This window comes from Nelusetta ayraudi, unplaced genomic scaffold (assembly GCF_046127955.1).
Source record: "Nelusetta ayraudi isolate G7.1 ecotype Tasmania unplaced genomic scaffold, CSIRO-AGI_Nayr_v1 ptg000050l, whole genome shotgun sequence".
Lineage (NCBI taxonomy): Eukaryota > Metazoa > Chordata > Actinopteri > Tetraodontiformes > Monacanthidae > Nelusetta > Nelusetta ayraudi.
The window spans coordinates 641,699-663,135 of NW_027466100.1; the positions used below are offsets into that span (position 1 = coordinate 641,699).

Here is a 21,437-nt window from a genome sequence, read left to right on the forward strand (position 1 = left end):
AATCGGAAGTATTAGCTGGATTTCTCGAGTTAGGCGCGCTACACTAGTCGCCGCACCCGCAAGTCGGATATAGTTGCGAAATCTAACCACTCCACAATAGTCTCATCATTTCCTTCAGCAGAGTCATGGTACATGTGCATGTCTGAATAGCTCTTAGCCAGACGTCATCTTGTTTTCTGTTTGGAAAAAGGTCGCCCCCCCCCCCGCCCCCCCATGCCCCTCCTATCACAATCCCCCGGGACGAACTGCGGCCAAAAGCATTACTTCCGGATGAGGAAAGAAGTCGCTCGTCTGACACAGGCAGCTCCAGTAAAGAAAGCTATGAGAGGAATGTGCTCAGTCTCGGGACAGAACAACACTTCAAATGTGATGTAACCTCACATAAGAGAAAACCGTCTCCACTGCAGAGGAAGAAGCCCCGTTGCATGAGGGCAAGTTGTACAGTTTTCACTGACAGTTAAACATGATCACTGAATCCTAAATTCAGTAATCGCACTTTTTGTAAAGCCTGAGTGAGTTTACCTCCTCCACTCAACCCTCACATGCAGCAGCCGTCCTGCAGGAAGAGAAAATGTTTGGAAAGAGGAGTTCAACAAAAACTAGTCCACATCAAAGACCTACATGTTCTGAACAAATTTAGCAAACTGGAACAGCAGTTAACCGTTGAACACTGTCGTGTCTTGTCCATCCAGCTTGTATTTGGTTCAAGGCTAAATCCACACAGCAATCTGCTTGTACAAGTCTATTTTTTTTTTCTCTCTCTCTCTTATGTAATCTAGATTTGATTATTTAATGGTTGTGTGAACGGCATAAATCAAGTGGAATCTGATCTTTTCAAATTAGATTCGGGGCACTTTCATAAAAGGTTCTAAATGAGACACAGATCTGATTTTCTGAACTGTGACATCGATTGTGTCAACGGTCACGTGACCTCTATCAAAATTCATTGCAACTTAAATGTAATTCTAGAGCAACTCCTCTTTGTAGTGCGCTTGTGCGGATCACGAACCAAAAGCTGGCTTTATTGTTGAAAGTAGCCATTGTCATTATGGAATATCCTTTTACTTGAATCTATTCACAGTCGGACTTGCACTGCATAGAATGTATCTTAAATGAGCAAATAAAGGAATTCTTCAACACAAATTGACAGTAGATCACTATTTAGTGAATGAATGAGTGAAAAAATAAAATAAAACACATGCATCATGAGCACATTGAATTGTTTAGATTGCACTCGTCCACCGATTGACCTAATTGTGTTGCTTTAAGACCCAATGTTGCAATGTGTTTCAAACCTCAGTTTTGACTTGGACTAAACCTGATGGCGTTTTTAGATTCACTCACGGTGCGTTCACTCGGACGTGTCAAGTTACGCTGGACACCCGGGAGTCAAATTAACGATCCAGAGCCTCCATCTAGTGGCCAAAATTCGCACACGACGCTTCCAATAACCGAGAGATTGTCAGAAAAACGAAAGCGAAACAAATGAAGCTGTCGCCGCACTTTGTATAACCGAAACACTTTCTGTCGAGTCAGTCTGGTGTAGCAGCTGGACGATCTGTCGGTGTTCTTCCGTCCCACTGAAGAGAGACCCGCCGAGCGCATCAACATGTCAGGAGTGGATGGAATCGATGAAGGCTTCTACTCCAGACAGCTGTGAGTACCCCTGAGCTCCACCTAGAGGGGCTTCGCTGCAGCCTGATGACTGACTCGGTGTTTTGTTTTGTTTTGTTTTGTTTTGTTTTTGCCTGGCAGATATGTCCTGGGCTGCGATGGGATGCGCCGGATGGGCACGGCCAGTGTCCTCATCGCAGGCATGCGCGGACTCGGCGTAGAAATAGCCAAAAATGTGATTTTGTCCGGGGTAAAGTCCGTCACTGTCCAAGATGAAGGTCTAACGGATTGGGCCGACCTCTCTTCCCAGGTAAGAACTCCGAGGTGTCTTTCAATTACAAGCAACGTATATACATTTCATTTAACACACACACACACACACACACACACACACACACACACACACACACACACACACACACACACACACACTTCACAAGTGTGCCTCTTAACTTGCTGTAAAGTGAAACACTTCCCGGTAGAGCACCTACCAAGCCTGTCTGACCTGTTGAGAAACACCCTGTTAACTTGATGACCCTCATATTGAAATTCGTTTACAGTAGGCTTGGATCAGATCAGCATTCATTGTAATGGTTGGATAAGAAAAAAAAAAAAAAAAAAAAAAGACAAACATTATGAAATGAAATGAAATGAAATGGAAAAAAAGGTCACTTCTCCTCTGCAGTGACATATCTGCTGTTCATCCATCTAGACTGTAGAGGCATAATTGCAGTGATCAGTCTCCTTGTCACATCCTGGGTGAAGAATGAGAAGGAGATACTGTATGTCCATGAAGGTTCTCAGTCTTCCAGGTCATCTGAAGGCTGAAGGGTTTAGTTTATGTAACTGGACTTGTTCTTGTGATCTTCAAGATCATCGAGAGAAGGAGATGTTCACCTGCTTCCATTACTACTACTTGCTACTACACACTGCGGTCACATAAAAAGACCACAAAGTTCACATATCTACTTAAAAGAAAAAGAGAAAAAAGTCATAAAGAAATGTAATTTTTTTTTAACACCTTCGATATATGAATCATATGACTCATTCCCTGCAATAAAGTGTGCTTCAGAAATGCAAAAATCAGTTATTAAACATATGAAAAGCTAATGACTGTTGGTTCATAGCATTTTAAAGGAAGTAAACTTGCCTTATAAAGTACGGTGGTGTTGCAACAAGGGGACTCCAAATATGTGTCAACAGCTATAAAAAAGCATTCCCATTTGGAAAAATAACTTGAAATACCAATAATAACTTGTTCTTGTTCTTGTTGTGCCATTTATAAAAACAAAGCCAAGTCTCATTTTAGGAAAGAAAAAAAATATTTATATCATGATGTTAATTTGGAAATATGATTCTTCTTATTTACCTATGATTTTATTTTGCTGGCAGTTCTTCCTGAGGGAGTCCCACCTGGGTCAGAACCGGGCATCGTGTTCCCTGCAACAGCTGTGTCTCCTGAACCTACGTGTGCAGGTCTCAGCCCATACTGCACCGCTGGCTGAAGAACTGCTTCGGCAGTTCCAGGTGCGTTAGACATTGAATGTTATGCGTCGATTGATACCATTGAACTGCTGGATTAATGACTTTTGTTATTATTATTTTTTATTAACCAGGCCTGTGTTTAGTTGACATGTCATGTTTTCATATTACCACCTTCGAAGGCTTCAGCTCAGACTGGGGGAGGGTCTGTTGTTTCTTCCAGGTGGTGGTGCTCACTGACTCCTCACTGGATGACCAGAAGCGTTTCGGGGATCTCTGCCATCAGAACGGAATTAAGTTCATTGTGGCAGACACCAAAGGACTTTGTGGGTAAGTAGACGAGAGAGATACTGTCAAATCAGCTCCAGTGAAATTAAATCAGATATCTGAAAGACATCAACGCCCCCATTTGCAGTCAGCTATTTTGCGACTTTGGAGAAGAGTTTGAAGTTTTGGACCGGGATGGAGAGCCACCTGCATCAATTCTCATACAGAGAGTCTTAAAGGTAAGTAAGTGATTGTGTCAAAACCTGCCCAAGACAGCTGTGTTACCCTTTTAAAGCTCTGTGCTTATTCAGGCTAACATTAAAAACCTGCTCATTTCTGAGTCAGACAATTTCTCTTAACCTACCCTCATAATATGATCAAGATTTTCCCCCAAAAAATGTGACTTTACCTGAGCCCCGTTACAAGAATATCTATAATCAATTCAAAATTGTTTTCATTGTTTAAAAATTAATTTCCCTATCTATTCCTTCCAATCCCGTGGTTACAGGATGATCCAGGTGTGGTTATCTGCATAGATGACGAGAGACACAAATTGTCCAATTCTTCCAAAGTTTGCTTCTCGGAAGTCCAAGGAATGACGGAGCTCAACAGCCTCGGCCCCGTGGAGATCAAAGTCCGGGGTCCGTACAGCGCTGTTGTCAAGTTGCGGTCTATCCTTTTGCCACTGGACGCCTCGAAAACGAACATCCTAGTTTGGCTGAAATTTGTCTCCTCAATCCGCAGGCCCTCACTCCTTCAGTATCTGTGACACATCAAACTTCTCTGAGTACGAAATAGGTGGAAGAGTGACTGAGGTTAAAGAGCCTCTTGTGCTGAATTTTGTAAGTGTTCTCATTTGTTTGCCAGTAATTTCTAGTTTGTTTGTGCGTTGCAAAGGCTCACACCTAAGGGACCAATCCAGTCACTTCAGTGTAACTGGGTGTAAGGATCATATTACAGCGGTGTGTTTACCCTCAGATAAAGGAGAATTATTATACTCATATTATACGTACATATAATAATCACTTTTCCAAGGCTTCCTTACAAAAATATTTGTCTCTAGCCTGTGAATACACCACTGAAGAAAAGTACAAAGTGTTGGTTTTAGCTGGAAGTTAAGTGAAAACAAGTCTTAATGGAGTCTGTAACCTGAGATCCAAACAAGGTGTTTTCTGGAGATCAATGGAGTGGGTTGGATTAAGCTACATACACCTGAATTCTCCAAATAAAGCACAGATCTGATGATGGGCACACTGTGGACAACGCGGTGCATGATTGCGGCCGGAGTGTCTTGCGTCCTCCACTCTGAAGCACGCTTAACGGGGATATTGTTTACAGAAACCACTGAGTGAAGCCCTGTTGGACCATGAGGACCTGACACAAAGTGACTTTGGCAAAGCTGCACGGCACCAGACCCTGCACCTGGCTTTCCAAGCCCTCCACGACTTTGTTGGGAAAAACCAGCGTCTCCCTCTGCTCCGCTGTCAGGTCAGTGCTCCCTGAAGAGAGGAAAAGCCACAATAGAAAAAAAAAAAACAGTGATAGTTCGGCAAAGTTGTGTTGTGATTTTTAAAAGCACGGGTGATTTTTGACACAACCTCTCCCCATGCAGTCGGACGCTGACGCTTTGCTCGACGCGGTGAAAGAGCTGAATGCGACCGCGCAGCTGCAAGAGCTGGACGAAGCTGCCGTGCGGAAGCTCTCCTTCACGGCCCGTGGCGACCTGGCGCCGGTGAACGCCTTCATCGGCGGCCTCGCTGCTCAGGAAGTCATTAAGGTGAACTCGACAACATTGGTGGCTTTGTTGCGGCCAGGATTGCACAGTTGACCCGCTAACGATGTTCTCCACAACAGGCCTGCAGTAGGAAGCTGACGCCTCTCCGCCAGTGGTTTTATTTTGATGCTCTGGAGTGTCTTCCAGAAGAAGAAGAAGAAGAAGAAGGAGCAGTCACACTGCCAGAGACCGACTTCTCAGAAGTATGTGAAGAAGATACAATAACTGATCGTAACTCATCCATATCCATTTATGTTCGTTCGGGAACATTGAATACTCCTGTCTCTGTTCCGACTCCGTCAGAACGGCACCAGGTACGATGGGCAGATCGCCGTGTTTGGATCATCGTTCCAAGAGAAGCTCAAGAGGCAGAAGTATTTCCTGGTTGGTGGTTCTCTCCAGCAGGGGGCGCAGTCCGCGCGGGAATGCAACGCTGTCTCCTTTTGATCTCGTCGGGTGTTAACGATGGCACATGTAGGAAGGGGGCTGTGTTTCAGGTGGCATTTCCTGCCAGCGTTGACCTCTTGGTGTGTGTGGACCTTTAACGGCACCCACGCCTTTCCCTGTTTCCTCTGAAAGTGTTTTTTGTTGTTTGTTTTTTCACTGTTGTTTACAACCAGGGGGTGTGATGGAAAGAGAGAAAGAGAAAATACAGTTACCTACTAAAACAGCAAATGACGTAACAGGAAACAGATGTGAAACTAGGTTTGTTCAGGCAAGCGTTCTTCCTAACTTGAGGGTTTGTCCATGAAGGGTTTGTCCTACCTTGACATGTTTCCGGCGGAGCTTCGGCCTTCCTCACAAGTGTCACTTGGTGACATCTTTATCAGCTGATCTTATGGAGGCGTGGCCCACCTGTCAGATTTGGCAGGTGGGTCATGCCTCCCTGCTGTCCAATGGCCTCTCCAGGATGCTGCTCCAGGTGTGAGAGAGCGTGTAGACTCCCTACCTGGAGAAGCCCAGAGAACCCTTGTCTGAACAAAAGAACCTATGAGAACTGAAGACACAATGAACACAATCAAACTAGATGTAAGTTAGAAGTCAGTTATTAGCCTGTCGAATCTTAACACATCGGTTTGTCACTTTCAAGGTTGGAGCCGGCGCCATTGGCTGCGAGCTCCTCAAGAACTTTGCGCTGATGGGCCTCGGCGCTGGAGAGAAAGGACACATCACTGTGACCGACATGGACTACATCGAGAAGTCCAACCTGAACCGTCAGTTCCTGTTCAGGTCTCAGGATATCGGGGTGAGAGAAGCAGCCCTGCAAAGACCCCCTGTTGCCTGAGCACTGCTTCTTGTTTGACCTGGTCAAGTGGAGGGGTCAGGGGCCTTCACTAATGGGGGTGTGTCAGGTTACTCACGCACCGCTGCCACGACGCCCGACAGATGTTTTGTCCCACTGTTTGCTGAAGGAATGCATTGGAGATGTGTTTTCTCCGGGGCATGTTTGCTACAAAATAAGGGGGAAAAAACACTTCATATAATTTATATAACAGGATTCCAAGAGTACAAGAGTTCCTCCATGTGACATAATTAATGTGACTTTAAAGATAGTGAGATCGCTCTAAATTTATGACACACTAGATGTATTATTGTGAGCAAGGAATTGTTGCATTTAATGACTATTGATTGTTAATGTAATATTTAATTGTTTATTTAATATTTAACCTTTTGTGTTATTGTTGGATTGGGCATCCTAATGCTATAGCTTATATGAGTTGTGTGTTTCTTTTTCGCATATAAATTTGCTCTTAAATCTGTAAAGGTCATGACCTCTGTTTTGTGTCCACTATTGCAGTTTCCCAATCAGACAGCATATTTTTTTGTCGCTTGTTTTACAAACAGCAACCCAAATCGGAATGTGCTGCCAAAGCAGTGCGAGAGATGAACGCGGCGATGAACATCACCGCTCACCAGAACCGCCTGGACGCCGACAGTGAAGCCGTTTACAATTCCGACTTCTACATGGGTCTTGACGGAGTGGCCGCTGCCCTCGACAATGTGGAAGCCAGTCAGTGCACTTGCTTCACCGTCTTATCTGCTCTTCCTTTTGATTTCATTTTTTATGTTTTACTCATGCAACCTCTTCTTCTTATTTTGCCGTCCAGGGGTCTATCTTGACGGACGCTGCGTCGAACACAAGAGGCCGATGCTGGAAGGGGGCACACAGGGGAGCAGAGGTCACACTCTGGTGGTGGTGCCTCACCTGACTGAGTCCTATGGAACGGGCACGCCGAGTTCTGATGGAGCCATCCCACTGTGCACCCTCAAGAACTTCCCACACCGCATTGAGCACACACTGCAGGTAACCTGCTACACCACGGACTCAGCCCTTCCTTGTAAACATGTCCCTACACAGAGATAGATGACCACAGAAGGTACATGATCATGAGAAAAAAAAACACATGATGTCGATGCTCACCAAAAGTGGTCTTAAATCATGTGTGTATTCAGGAATTGGTTGTGTTGGTTGCATAAGGTCAAAGGTCAAGGGACCAAATTCCCCAAATCAAGAGAATTCATTTGGAGGGTCCCATGATAAAATATGTCCAACAGTTATCCAGTTAAAATCAGTTGCTTTTGTTATCTAAACTGCTCTCCGCTGGTCAGGATACAACCAACCAATCAGCACCCTTTGAAGAGAGAGAGGGTTTAGTCATGATAAAAACAGGAAGCTTGGGAACAATAGCAGCCGCAGTGTCCGTCTCAGAATCACCTTTCCTCAATTAAAAGAAAAACCCAGGATGGAAACATACTCAGCCTTTGTGTGCGGAGTCTCTACTGACTTTCGAAGAGTTTAACACATGAGACACCAAGAGATGGTGGCAAGAGTCTTATGTCAATACTCACACCATTAGGAAGCGATACCCTGTTACTGACTGGCACCAATGGGTCATCCTAAGTGTGACTGACTGACGGTTTGACCTGAGCAGTAAGAGTTATTTCTGGGAAAGGGTTTCCCCTTACTTAATTTATTATTAATAAGAATAATAAGAATAAGAATAATAAGAAGAAGTAGAACTATTAGATATTTTCTCTGTTCTTGTTTCCAGATGGGCATGAGAAATAAAGCTTATAGATTAGTGAAACATTTCTCACACTTACTACTTACTTACTACTACTACTTACACTCTAGACAAGCCTTGGTCTGTAGACCCTTTGACATGGTCTCAGCCTTAACCCTAGTTAACAGTGAATGAAGAGTCGGATCACAGAAAACACATAATAGGGTTCATCCTTTTGGAGCAACAAATACTTAAATCATAACTAAAAACAGTAAATAAACAGTCACTTTTGAGTCAGACTCCAAAGTCAACCCAGCATGAATGGCATTCCAAATTAAGACAGCTTTTTTGCCTTTGCCATCACAACTCTGCCTTTTAATTCCCAACGTTTCTTTCAGTGGGCCAGAGACCAGTTCGAAGGACTTTTTAAACAAACGGCTGAAAATGTGAACCTGTTCCTCAGGTAAGATGCATCGCCAGCCTCCGCCGTTGTTTTCCTCCCTCTGCAACAGGGTTTACAGGCGGTCATGAAGCGCCAGTCCCCTGGCACTTCATGACCGCCATTTTTACGACGCCTCTCTGCTCTGGCACAAAGCATTCCAGCGAAGCCACAAGAGCTAATGAAGTGCCGCGAGCTCATTATTTTGTTTTATAAACAGGAAAAAACGTGGTTGGCTTTATTGCTGTCAGTCCCTTAAAAATGACATCAGCGGCCTGTCCTGCCAAGGCTGCGCGGATCTCTCACGTCAGCTCAAAAACAGTCACAACACAACAATGAATGTGCTTTTCTCACTTGAGAAACCTTCTGGGAAAGCTGAAAGAAATTGTATAGTGACACTAAACTAGGCAGTATTATCATTCAGTGTCTTTCTGGTTCTGTGTCAATTTAACAAAAAAATAATAATCCTGTAATAATGTAATAGCACACGAGTGACTTTGCTAATCCTCCAGACCTGACAATGTCTGAGCTTTGAGGATCGGGGCCCTCTTAATCTCACCATGTGTTGAGACGTCTCTCTGTTTATTTTGAAGCGATTTCATATAATCCATCCCAACTCCATTGTTAAGCGCTTACACCGTCTCCTGCGTCTTTAAACAAGAGAGTGTGTTTGTGGAAAAGGGGAGTTTGGGGGGGCTTCCCACAGCTATTTGATGTTCTCCCAATATACAGATGTTCAGACTTAACAATAAAATGTGTTCGATATCTCAGAACCTCTTTGTTGTCAATCCACATGCGTCCGTTCTGGAAACTTTTATTAGGTAACTCCGCTTCATGTTAGCGTCCAGGAAATTTTCCTTCTCGATTAATCAGAATCTGGAAAAGAACAATCACATTTTGACGTGCTTCCCTCCGCCCATGTCGGGCAGTGATTCAAGAGACACTCCTGTTTCGACATGTTTAGGTGTTGCTGCCAGCAGAGGAAGGTACAGGAGAAGCCTTTTGTCTTTTAAGTGAAAGGCCCTGTAAGTAGGCCGGTAAATGTTGATTGCATGAGTGCGGCCCAGATCTGGGCTCTGAAGTTGCACTGACCAGCACAGGAGCTTTGTAAGCACTTCCTTCCTCATAGCACACAGTTAAAGGAATCTACGCTGAGTCAGTAACAGCACCGCTTCCTGATTTACTCTCGTTTTAGTCATGTTCCTCGCTGCTTAATAGAATCCTTCTTACCGTTATGACTTTCCCATAGATTCTCACGTTAACTGTTCGCTGTAAATCAGTGTTAAAAAAAAAAGAGCTGGTATTTTGAGACAATGCTAATATGAGAGCTGGAAAAACAACAGCCAATATCTATCTTTCTTAGATCTGCCTCAAACATAATCTTTGCCACTAGTCTTCCTTTATGCTAATCTGGATTTAATGTTTTCATTCTTTCCTCTTTTTTTTCATGCCACAGAATTTAAACAATAAGAGAAGGGGGTTGCTGGTATTTATTTCACAGTTACTTTGTTTGGGACAGTTTATTATGATGGTAATTGTAATGTTTTGTGCTAAATATTCTCAGAATAAGCAAAAAGGGATGGCGCATGTTTCTTGTTTTTTACTTAGAGTATAGGTATATTAAGGTGGCCGACAAGGGCCAAACACAATATAACTGCCTAATGCGCATTAGTTGGCGAAAACAGCTGCAGCTATGGAAACGATGCAAATTCACAAACACAAACACAAGTCTAAAAAAAAAAAAAAGAGGATTGTGGTGCTAACGAAAAAAGTGCGCCGCAAGACATAAAAACATATGCTTCATTTACAAGCAGAGAAACGATGCAAACCAAGAAAACACGTTTTTTTTCTTTTTGTACCTTGTTCAGACTTGTGTTTGTGTTTGTGAATTTGCATCGTTTCCATACCCGTTTTTCGCCAACAACTTTCATATTTGGCAATTGTATCACGTGTTGGCCCTTGTCGGCCACCAGAGTATGTGCATCAAAAAATATAACTTCATAATAAACAATTTTCCAGTATTGCAGTCAGTGCTGCTCTGTTGCTAAATTGTCAAGAATTATCCTATTATATATGTTCCAACTTTAAGACTTTTTTATAACAGGAATTGAAGCACATCCAGTAACTCCTTATTGGTCCCATTCTTCCACAGAGATCCGGAGTTTGTGGAACGCACTCTTGGCCACGGAGACGTGGAGGCCCTGGAGGTCCTGGAGGAAGTGTGGAGCAGCCTGGAGGATAAGAACGCTGGAGGGCAGCGTCCAGTGAGCTGGGAGGACTGCGTGGCCTGGGCTCGCTGCAGATGGGAGACCCTGTACAACAACGACATCCGTCAACTCCTGCACTGTTTACCTGCTGACAAGGTAAAAGTTGGAATGGCTTCATCACGTCGCCTTGTCCTGGCTTGTTGATTGATTACAGGCTGCAGTGGGACGCAAAGTTGCTCCGAGGCAGCATTTCACAGTTGACAACGAGACCAAAAAGTCAGAGGAACTGCAACAGCCCCAAGTTCTGCTTTTTACAATGCCCCGTTTAACAACTTTTTTTTTTAGATTGTGCCACACAGCCTACCTGCCACCTTGTGATAAATAAGCGCTTCCATCTCTTCACTTTTCCCTCACTCCAAACTGCAAAGTCTAACTTCCAAGTGTAAACCCAATGCGCCTTGAGCACCAAAAGGAATGCCAATCAGCGCTTCTTGTCTCGTCTCCCCTCGGTCGAGTGTCCCAGTGTGTTTTCCTCAGGCAGAGGGACCATCATCACCGTCCTTATCTGCAACCTGACCCGCTGAAAGCTGCCGCTGATCAATATCAGCGAACACCTCTTAGGGTGTGTAATCTGCTGAAGCATGTAGACGGAGTGATGTCACGTGTTGCCGTCACACCTCAAGGGGCTACGGATCAGTATCAAGCCAAACAAGGCCCTGGCTGAACCCTGATCCCAGTCCAGCAGCAACTCTGGCTATATCTCCCTGAGGGGTCTCAGACATTCTTCTGATGAGTCATCTTATTTAAATGTGGCTGCATGTTGCACCATTTTTTCATTTGTTTCACTGAACATCCTGCTGACTAAATTAGCCTGTTTTCACTTGTCGCAACTGGCTTTTAATCTAACTGCTCTTGTTTTACTTCCCCCCCCTGCACAATTGCTTCCTTGTCCTAATGGGTTTTACATGAGTCGAGTTTTTATTGTCTCCTTGAAAAGTCACTTTCGACCACAACGGTTTTGAGGAACTGCGGCGGGCCAACTGATGTCAGTTAACAGTCACAAACATGAAGTGGGGCAGCTAGCAACACAATCAGCGTAGCGAGCCGTAAGCAATCTTCTGACAAGGGGAAACAGACTTCTGCATGTTGAGTCTTTGACATGTTGACACGCTGACCTGAACTGATGTTGTTCTCCTCTGCGGTAACCCCAGCAGCCTCAGATTCAAGAAATATCCACAGCAAAGTATAAGACTGGCCAGTGTGATACAAACACAGGTCATGTGAGAGCAAGCAATTCATTTGATTTTGTTTTAAAAGAAAAAATAAATAAATAAATAAAGTGTATTTACTGTATTTATCCCATAGCTCTCAAATTACTATGAGATATATATAGTCTTAAGTCTAAGTGTAATGTATACAATATAGGCTCTCAAAAATGCTACAACTGAAGAAAATAAATATATACATAGTTGATCATGAAATCTTTCTTCGTCCATTGGTCCCAATGCTAGTAATTGAGAAATTATTGATTGAGACAGTTGAAAAATCAAGAAAAAAAAATTGCCCAGCACTGTGAATTTGTCATTCTCAAAATTTCTATAGTTCTTAAAGAAATGAGAGGATGTTAAAACCAGCAGTGGCATTTTGGGTAACCCTCATTCTGGACAGTAAATTCTAAAAAGAGGAGCCAACGCATCCCTTTCCAGCTCCTAAAGCGTCTGCATCCTAATTGTGAAACAGCCTTTTGGCTCCCCTGCAGTGAGAACTGCCACCGGCAGGCTGGAGACTCTCTCTGTCCCAGCATATGGCCCATTTGGGCACATCAAAGCTCTGAGGCCCCTTTGTTCCGTTATCAGACATACAAATAGTGTTGTCTACGCTCAGCTGATAACAGTATCAGTCTGACTGTACCTATAGAACAACGCAGCCCTGCCCCCTGCTGTGATAGACAGGGGGGAAAAGGGAAGTCAATTTATGTGGTTGCTGTTTTCTAGGAACTAAAGTTTGTTGCATCAACCTGCAGACCTGACGGCATCACTTCAGCTGCTCCAAGCTGACCTTCATAAAAAAAAGGTTTTTGTTCTGCTTCTCTCGAGGTGAACGATAACGGCCTGCCGTTCTGGTCTGGATCCAAGAGATGTCCCCACCCGTTGACCTTTGACCCCAGCTGCGTAAGTTGTGTCTCGCAATGCCCACATGCACGCAAAAGACTCAAAATCCCTCCGAATAAAACGATGGCCTCAAATTCCTTCTTTATCTGCCCACATTCAGACCATAAACTGAGCTCTTATCTGGTCTGATCTTATCTCTGATGAGCGCCCGAAACCTTTAGAGCAGTAACTTGCAGATTTGCAAACAAAACCAAACCTCACTTGAAATTGAAGTCAGTGTTACTATAGCTTTAATCACTAACAATTTAGAGCATCATCTCAGTTTAGAATTCATTTTCTGCCTCTTGTTGTCTGAAGAAAAGAGTTCCTACAGTGTCTTTATCGCATTTTATTTTTCGCCATCTCTGATGAATCTAAATGGTAAGGTTTTTTTTGTTTTGTTTTTTTTAAGATTTTCTAGTTTCATTAATTATTCACTTATTTTTGAGCATTTTTCACATAACTGAACTTTGTTATGTGTGAATAAAATATATTCTATACTTCTGAGCTTTTGACAACCATACATAAATGTATGCTTTTCCCAAATAATAGACTTTCCGATGCTCGCCAGATTTTCAAGACACTGCCAATAGACACAAGCGGTCATGCAGTTTGTTTGGGTTACATTCCATTTTGCACAAGGAGAACCTCTCCAGTGTGGCCACCTGCAAAAGAACAGCATCTGGATTCTTAAACCTTAATGCAACAGAGCCTTGGTTAATATCCCTGCAACAACCATGTTCAGTGTTTGCAGCCAAAATGGCTGTACTGGTAGTATCTATACAAGTTGTTTTGTATTTGAAACTGGTACAGACAATTGGGACCAACTAAAACGACCTGATATCCACTAATTACCTTTGCATGTGGCACTGAATTGTATACTTATATATTTTTACATTGCAGTGTTTTTGTACTTCTGTATTTATTCTTTTCTGCCATGCCTTACACATTGAGCAGAATTGGTTACAAAACTGACTTTGACCACCTGTTCTAGGCCATGCACATGGACTATGTGGTGGCAGCAGCCAATCTGTGCGGGCAGATCTTCAGAGTGAAAGGGACAACAGATCGTGCCTCGGTCAGAAATGTCCTCCAGGACGTGCACGTGCCTCCCTTCACTCCCAAGTCCTCCGTGAAGATCCAGCTCACCGACCAGGAGTTGGATGCGGAGAGGAAAAGGGAAAGCGGTGATCCTGGTAAGTCAGGGGATTTCCCCCCCCCCTCCTCCCCCCATAGTATATAAACATATATAATATATAAACACTTCCCCCCCACTAGGTTTTCACTTGTGCTTTAACCCGCTCTGTGTCTCCAGAAAAAGCCCGACTGGAAGAATTAAAAAAGAAGTTGGCCTCCGCGTCTCTGAAAGACTCTGCCAAGCAGATGTGGCCCATTGACTTTGAGAAGGTAGGACTGAGCGTGCAGCGGGACATCTGCTGCACACACTGCACGGGCCACAGACAGACTGGCGGCTGACTCTTAGCGGGGAGCTCCTCTCGGCTCTATAGGTGCTCTGAGAATAGACAGTGCGTCTTTATGTCCCTCATCTTTTGCTTCTCAGTGACTCGCGTCCGCAAACACTCGGCCGACAGAGCCCGTTTGTATCCCGCAGCCGCTGTTAAAACACCCGAGGTTTAGACCATATCCCTTCAGGGGTTGGTGGAGGGAACCTAATTCTGCATGGGCCTTTAGGAGCGCTGCGCAAACCTAAAATAGTACAGTGCAGAAATCATGCCACTGTTCAACCAAAATGATCAAAGGCTGCACTGCTGACAATTTGGGATTTGGGAAGTACTGTTTGTACTATTTGTAATCCATATGACTGTTTCTGGAGTTTCATGAGAGGAATTGATTCCTAGACTTTGGGTAGCGTGGATGTCCATTGGGTAGAATGGACACTCATTCATGAAAGTCCAGAACCGCTACATGGAATTGAAAACGTCACCGTCGACACTGGCAAAGAGGTGATGGCCAGCCATCCTCTGTGACAGTGTCTCCTCACACCCCTCGTCCCTTGAAATTGGCTCCGTCACACCTTGTCCACATACTGACGTGTCTTCTGTTGGATAGTGGGGTGGTAGAAGTGTGTGGCGTAATCAGGTGGATGAAAGGTGGCGATTTCCACTCGTTGTGCACTGTTTCTAACTGATCCAGCCGAAAAACCCGGAGATTTTATCAGGCGTCCAAATTGTTGCCTGTGGAGAAAAATGCAAGAAGGCAGACTGAAAAATTGCAGGAAAACCTGCTGTTTGTTTGTTTGCAGTCCAGTCCACTTGCACGGACTGCACTTATACAGAGCTCAGACCACCTAGAGCTCAAATACACAGACATTCAAGCACTGATGGCGGCAACTGCCACACCCATCAGGGACGTTTCAGGTTAAGATGCATCAAGACGTGGACTGGAGGAGCCAATGATCCTTAGTTTAGTGCACAACCTCCTGAACCACTGACCCTGACCAGGGACATATTCTGCTAAATCTGTTTAACAGCATTCTGTTACATTTTCACGTATCTGTAGATTGATAAAAATGTATAAAGCCTGAGGGTGCTGTAATTTTTCATCAAGCACATCACCCTCATCCACCTCCACCTCCACTGGCTTCCGGTCAAGTTCCACATCCACTATGAACTCCTCCCAGTCCCCTATAAGTCCCTTCACGCACTCGCCTGGTTGTTTTGTTTGATTGTTTGTTTGTCTACTTTACCTTTTGTAAAGCGACCATGGGTTCCATCAAAGGCGCTATATCAATTGAATTGAATTATTATTATTATTGTTATTAAGATATTTATTATTTATTTACATTTCAAACAAAGGACTTTTTAATTGCCCAGGTCATCATAGCAGTGTGGTTGCCAGTTTAACCCAATGCTAAAGTCAAAGCTAAATTCACTCAGCCAAAATGTTTGGTTCTGCTAAGCCTGCTCACAGTGATATGAGTCACACATCACTGACCAGTACAACTACCTAGTACGCATCTAAATCTTAGTAGTTTAACAAAATACCTGATTGAAAAATAACACACCCCTCAGCCATTACAATGAATTCATCTATCAAATGATGCATGGAGGGTTTCTTTTTAAAGTGAGTCTTAACAGAAAGTTTGAAGTTGAGTCCAGACGAGCCCTTGTGGATGCAAAAAAAAGAAAGTGAAATGAAAGTGAAATATCCCTTTAATTACAAGCAGTCATTTGCAAAGAATGCGGCGACGCGACAAAGCCCGGGTGCAAACAAGTGGTGTGACTTCAAAGGTGAACGCCAGACACATTTAGAGGCGCGGTGAAAATGAGCCAAGGTGAGGCTTGGCCGGCCGAGCATTCTGTGACGCCGAAAAAGCCATTACGGCGTCCCGTGAGGTCAGCCGGGGACATATTGAATGTCATTTTCAATAAAAATTGAGATCCTGCACGCACCACCCGTCAACTCGTGCCAGGGTCGCGCTGTGGGTGGACGGATGGAATGTGTGTAGGAGGGCTTCAGACGCATCGGGTTGCCCGCTCAGAGCTTCCTCGGCAGCCCTGAAGGCGTCGGTGAGTGACCGTCCCCCTCGAAGCCTTTGTCGGGCCGCCAGTGCCGAGCCATGACCTCACTGCTCGCGTCGATCACAACAGACATCCGATTTCAACGGCATTGTGAGGGAGCGACAGAGTCATGTGTTATTAATGATTTAAGTGACACGACGGCAATGAATTTCGCTGTTCAAAGTGGGCATGACATCACTGATGATGTCACACGGCGCACGCGCGAGCGCGTATTCGTCTCTGTGACGGGCGCGTTGATTGGCCCAGAGATGGGAAGTAACTTAGGGCAAATACTTTGCTGCTGTACTTGAGTTTAAATGGTACAGATTCTGCTAAAAGTAAATCACATTATTATTATTTATTATAGATGTTGTTGCATGAAGTGGAGCCATTTGAACAATGCTGTTGTGTAGTTCAATGTATAAATGGACCAGAGGATATTTTACAGATTAGATAGATAGATTTTAGAGTACTTCAACTTTGATGTCACAGAAAAAAAACATTTATTATTGTTATTAAAAGTGTCAACATCCAATTACGGCTCACTGGTCATAACTAGTACTGATTATAGTTTGGTTGTGACCTTTGACCTCTGGTCAGTTCAGTCAAGATCATTGACTTCTTGTATTTTCATTTACACGAGTGTCCATACATTTACTTAAGCACAATATATGAATACTTGTTGCCACCTCTGCTGGTATCCCACCTGCTGCAGGACGACGACGGCAACTTCCACATGGACTACATCGTGGCTGCCTCCAACCTGAGAGCGGAGAACTACGACATCCCGGCCGCTGATCGGCTTCAGGTCAGCACTTTCATGGGGCGTTCATTAAAATCTCTGAAACCTCTGCGCGGGATGTCAACAACAAAGCGGGAAGGGAAGGGAAAGGAGGAGCAGCGGTGGGCGAGACTGGAGGCGGCAGAGATAAGAGAAGAGCGCCGCAGAGCACGGCCGGCTCCGCCCCCTCCCTCTGGCTCACATTAGCAGTCTGATGTGGGCGCGCGGGTGTGCACACACACACACACACACACACACCTGCCCCGGAGCAGCAGGAGCAGCCTCCTGGCCTATTGTTCCCCGAGCAGAACTAATCACAGCACTTTACCTGTCGCCTGGGAGGTGACACCTGAGCCCAGCCTTGTCGCAGCCACCGCTGCTTCTGCACACACACACACACACACACACACACACAGTAGAGGAGACTGGGAGGGGGATGGTCTTGTAGAGTGAGGAGCGGCTGTGTGTGCCATGTGCAGTGTTGGGAAGGTTACTTTGTAAGAGGTTACAATCACAAGTTACCCTGTTGAAAATGTAACAGTCGTGTAACTATTTCAACTGCTTTATCAAAGTAATGTAACTAATTACATTTGATTATATTTTGATTACGTTTCTAAATTTTGAATACATGTTCTCAGCTGTTTAGATGTGACCGCATTAAGCTTCAAGCAGCACTAAAAACACCAACAATACAACAGCCATAGCAAGGTCAAACTTCCACTTTTGCCAGAAAAAACATTGACGGTTAAAAACTCCCACTTATCACTGTGAATTCATTCTGAGATGCAAAATCAGAGCAGCATAACCGACTATCTTTTAAATCAGCAAAATCAATCACATTTTTGATATGCTGAGATACCTGCTTAACCAAAAATTGAACATTTAGTTTAGGACTCAAAGAAGCCCATTGAAAATTCAAACGTCTATATTTTTCCACAATTTAAAAATGTATGTGTGCCATCTCCTCCTCCCAATATTTCCTGCAATTCTGAATTTGACTGGAGGACCAATCGGAAGCATCAGAATTGTATAACACTTTCCTCTGTGGAGGGAAACAGAAAAGGACGGAAAATAAAATTATTAAACATAAAGCTCAGCCTTTGTTGTGAAATTTGATCAGATGGAATAAAAATTTTAATCATGAATAATTCCACAAGTAACTAATTAATTACATTTTTTTAGAGTAATGTAACTCGATTACAATCATCTTTATTTTGTAAATAAATTATGTAACGACCCCACATGTAACTTGTTACTCCCCAACACTGGCTTTGTGGAGGCTTCTCTGGCGCTCAACTGTGTTCATCAAAAAGCAACGCTCGGCATTATTCACCCACTAAAAGCTACACATGTTCGTCGGAAGTCCGGCAAATTGTGTGCCGCTAACAATGTCGAAGTCGATCAGAACTGAAAATCTCGCCCTCCTGCTGGAGGACTCTGAATACTTGCCTGAACTGTGCCCGTCCGTGCGTCCCTTTGCATGCTTCGCAGAGCAAGCGCATCGCAGGAAGGATCATCCCAGCCATTGCCACCACCACCGCCGCTGTGGCAGGCCTGATGTGCCTGGAGCTGTACAAGCTGGTGCAGGGGCACAAGAAGATCGGCTCCTACCGGACGGCTTATTTCGTCCTGGGCACGCAGTATTTCGTGTGGTGCAAGCCACATCAGGCCCTGCGTTTCCAAGTGAGTAATAGCTCTCTCTCACACACACTCACACACACACACACACACACACACACACACACACACACACACACACACACACGTGACCTGAGCGAGTTCCTTTACACCACCAGTGTTGTTGGGATTACTCCATAAAAGTAAGCCAACTACTGATTACCCCTTAAAAAGTAATCTAATTACTTATTCAACTACTCTGTTTCATAAGTAATCAATTACTAATAATTACTTTAGTTTAAAAAAAGATAAAGTAATAGTTGAGAACACCTTGTTTCCTGCACATAACGTACAAAGAACCACAAAATTCTTTCATTTTGACAAGATGAACTCCAAATAATGTTTGTATTTCCAGCTATCAAACGCAATTGCTGTTTTTTCTTTTGCCCCCTTTTTGGCGCGTCATCTCTTATCAATGACGTTGCATGCACGGCTGCATCCTTGTTTTCGGGTGTTTTTTCCTAAATTTCAGATATTTTGTGGATAATAAGACATTTTCAGCCTGCAAAATATTTCAGAGAAGTAATGGAATCGTAACTTGATAAAGTAGTTATGATGTAATTACCATGTTTTCCAGAGTAATCCCGATACATTACTCTGTTACTTAAAAAGTAGTTTAATTACAGTCGTGGATTACTTAGTAATAGATTACTCGGCAACACTGTATACCACCTACTGTACAAAGTGTGCGTTTGAGAGATGGTGTGTGGTCCTCGTAAGATCTACGCCCTTCCTCCACGGCTGAATAAGTGCTCTCAGAGTGAGACCACCGCCAAGTGTCGTTCTCCTGCTCATGAATCAACTCCTGGAGTCCCGGGGTAATCCTCGGGGTATATCAGCGTGAGCGAGGCACAAACACGCCCGTGTCTGCCTCTCTGTTTGCAGAAATTAGTTGAATCGGAGGCGACGGCAACTCAAAGCAGCGGGGGCAGTAGCCCGTAGTTTTGAGATAGAGTTGTTTTAGGATCAAATCCACCCGACCCTTTGAGGTTATTACTCTAGATTTAGGAGGCCATACTGGCTTCTTTATGCTGCAATCAGCCCGGTTTTAAAAGATAAACACAACCTGGCAACCTGCCAGGTTCAACAGCCGATGCACCCTTGGCTTCAGATATGAGATCAGTTCCACCAGAGATGATATCTATTTAAATTTGAGCTCTGAGGAAAATTGCAAGGCCCTGCCGTCACGTAGCCTTAAGGGAAAGATGCAACTGAGATCGAAGACTCTAAATTCGTAGCCAGAGGTCCAGAAAAGCTTTAATGGACCTAAAATGTCACTTCCTCTGTCCACAGTGTGGCTCTAGACAGGCCAGTGTCATTTGTCAGAATTTGTTATTCTATGTGTTTGTAAAAGAGCAACATGAATATTTCCTGACAAATTTCCTGGGCAAATGAGTTAATGGCTGGCAGATTTTAAACAGAACAGAAGGAAAGGGGTAATTCACAACTATTGCGTTCACATTATATCTCATTGAAATGGGAAGACCTAAGATTGGTTCATCAGAATTCACAACAGAAAATTAACACAGATATTTTATCAGTGCTTTCACTTTTTGGAAAATAAATGTTACAGTGCGCTCCACAGGGCTGGCAGTCTTTTACTGGCATTATTTAACTTTGATTCATTGATTGTTGTGTATTTTTTCCTGTTTTACAGGATTTGTGTGTGTAGGGATACCGCCAAATTGCAACAAATAATATAGAGAACCTTATTTCGATGTGCATTTATTGAAGTATGAAGTCCTCAGCCCAAAGCCCTTTATTATCAACAGACAAATCTTTGATGAATGTGGAAGCACCATCATCAGGAAGATTTGTATCTTTATCATTTTGCAATGTGCCTGAAACGTGAAGAACTTTTTCATGAGAGAAGCCAACTTTTCAAAGCCAACAGACACCTCCGTGATCGTATCACTATAACAGCCGTGCTGTAACCCTCAGAGTGAGCCAGATATCAGACGTGCCCTCACGGTGGCCCTCGGTCTAAGTGTTGGACCTTTGACAGACAAGGTTGACTGGGGGCGGGGTGACTGCATCCTGTGGGACATGAGGGTACTGACAGGGTACCCTGAGACTCTGTAGGTCTGGTTTCAGCTTTGGTTACAGCCAAACATGCTGCAGCTGCACTGAGGGCGGTGGTGACAAGAGAGGCAGCTGCAAGTTTGTCTGCAGTTCCCGCCGTGACCCTTTTCCCTCAAACTCTGAGGCCGTGGCGCTCGCACAGTCGTTGGCCGAGGAGTTGCTCCGAGTATTCCCCGCATAGCTTCATCAACGCCTCCCTGGTTAACGATGCTGGACAAAAACACAACATTATCCAACCGCTGTGGAATGTTGAATGCGCTCATGAAATGACTTGCAGTCACACAAACTGGATCTGTTATCATCCCAGCCAGCGGCCATATAATACTTCCAGAGCCAGGCCTCTCCCAGCATCATCAACTATGTAGAGTGCGGAGCAGACACTTTCCTTACCACCGGCCGCTCTCTTATGAGCACCTTGCTAGCACTGGGGGCCTAATA

At 44.2% G+C, this 21,437-nt stretch overlaps 1 protein-coding gene across 4 annotated transcripts in view; it reads left to right on the forward strand.

The window, feature by feature from the left end:
* Positions 1–1,404: 1,404 nt before the first annotated feature.
* Positions 1,405–21,437, forward strand: part of uba7 (ubiquitin-like modifier activating enzyme 7) — a 37,551-nt gene continuing 17,518 nt past the window's right edge. For 3 of the 4 annotated variants that reach the window (XM_076036920.1, XM_076036919.1, XM_076036921.1), the window contains exons 1-21: positions 1,405–1,656; positions 1,756–1,924; positions 3,007–3,141; positions 3,320–3,426; positions 3,512–3,602; positions 3,872–4,004; positions 4,108–4,205; positions 4,702–4,851; positions 4,976–5,140; positions 5,218–5,340; positions 5,441–5,521; positions 6,228–6,383; positions 6,983–7,148; positions 7,246–7,442; positions 8,541–8,605; positions 10,734–10,944; positions 12,885–12,959; positions 13,933–14,134; positions 14,254–14,345; positions 17,175–17,267; positions 18,732–18,923. In XM_076036920.1, coding sequence (XP_075893035.1) covers positions 1,610–1,656; positions 1,756–1,924; positions 3,007–3,141; positions 3,320–3,426; positions 3,512–3,602; positions 3,872–4,004; positions 4,108–4,205; positions 4,702–4,851; positions 4,976–5,140; positions 5,218–5,340; positions 5,441–5,521; positions 6,228–6,383; positions 6,983–7,148; positions 7,246–7,442; positions 8,541–8,605; positions 10,734–10,944; positions 12,885–12,959; positions 13,933–14,134; positions 14,254–14,345; positions 17,175–17,267; positions 18,732–18,923 — 2,748 coding nt within the window. In that variant the 5' untranslated portion in view covers positions 1,405–1,609. The remainder of the gene's footprint in view (positions 1,657–1,755; positions 1,925–3,006; positions 3,142–3,319; positions 3,427–3,511; positions 3,603–3,871; positions 4,005–4,107; positions 4,206–4,701; positions 4,852–4,975; positions 5,141–5,217; positions 5,341–5,440; positions 5,522–6,227; positions 6,384–6,982; positions 7,149–7,245; positions 7,443–8,540; positions 8,606–10,733; positions 10,945–12,884; positions 12,960–13,932; positions 14,135–14,253; positions 14,346–17,174; positions 17,268–18,731; positions 18,924–21,437) is intronic. The other variant, XM_076036918.1, reaches the window with a different exon arrangement.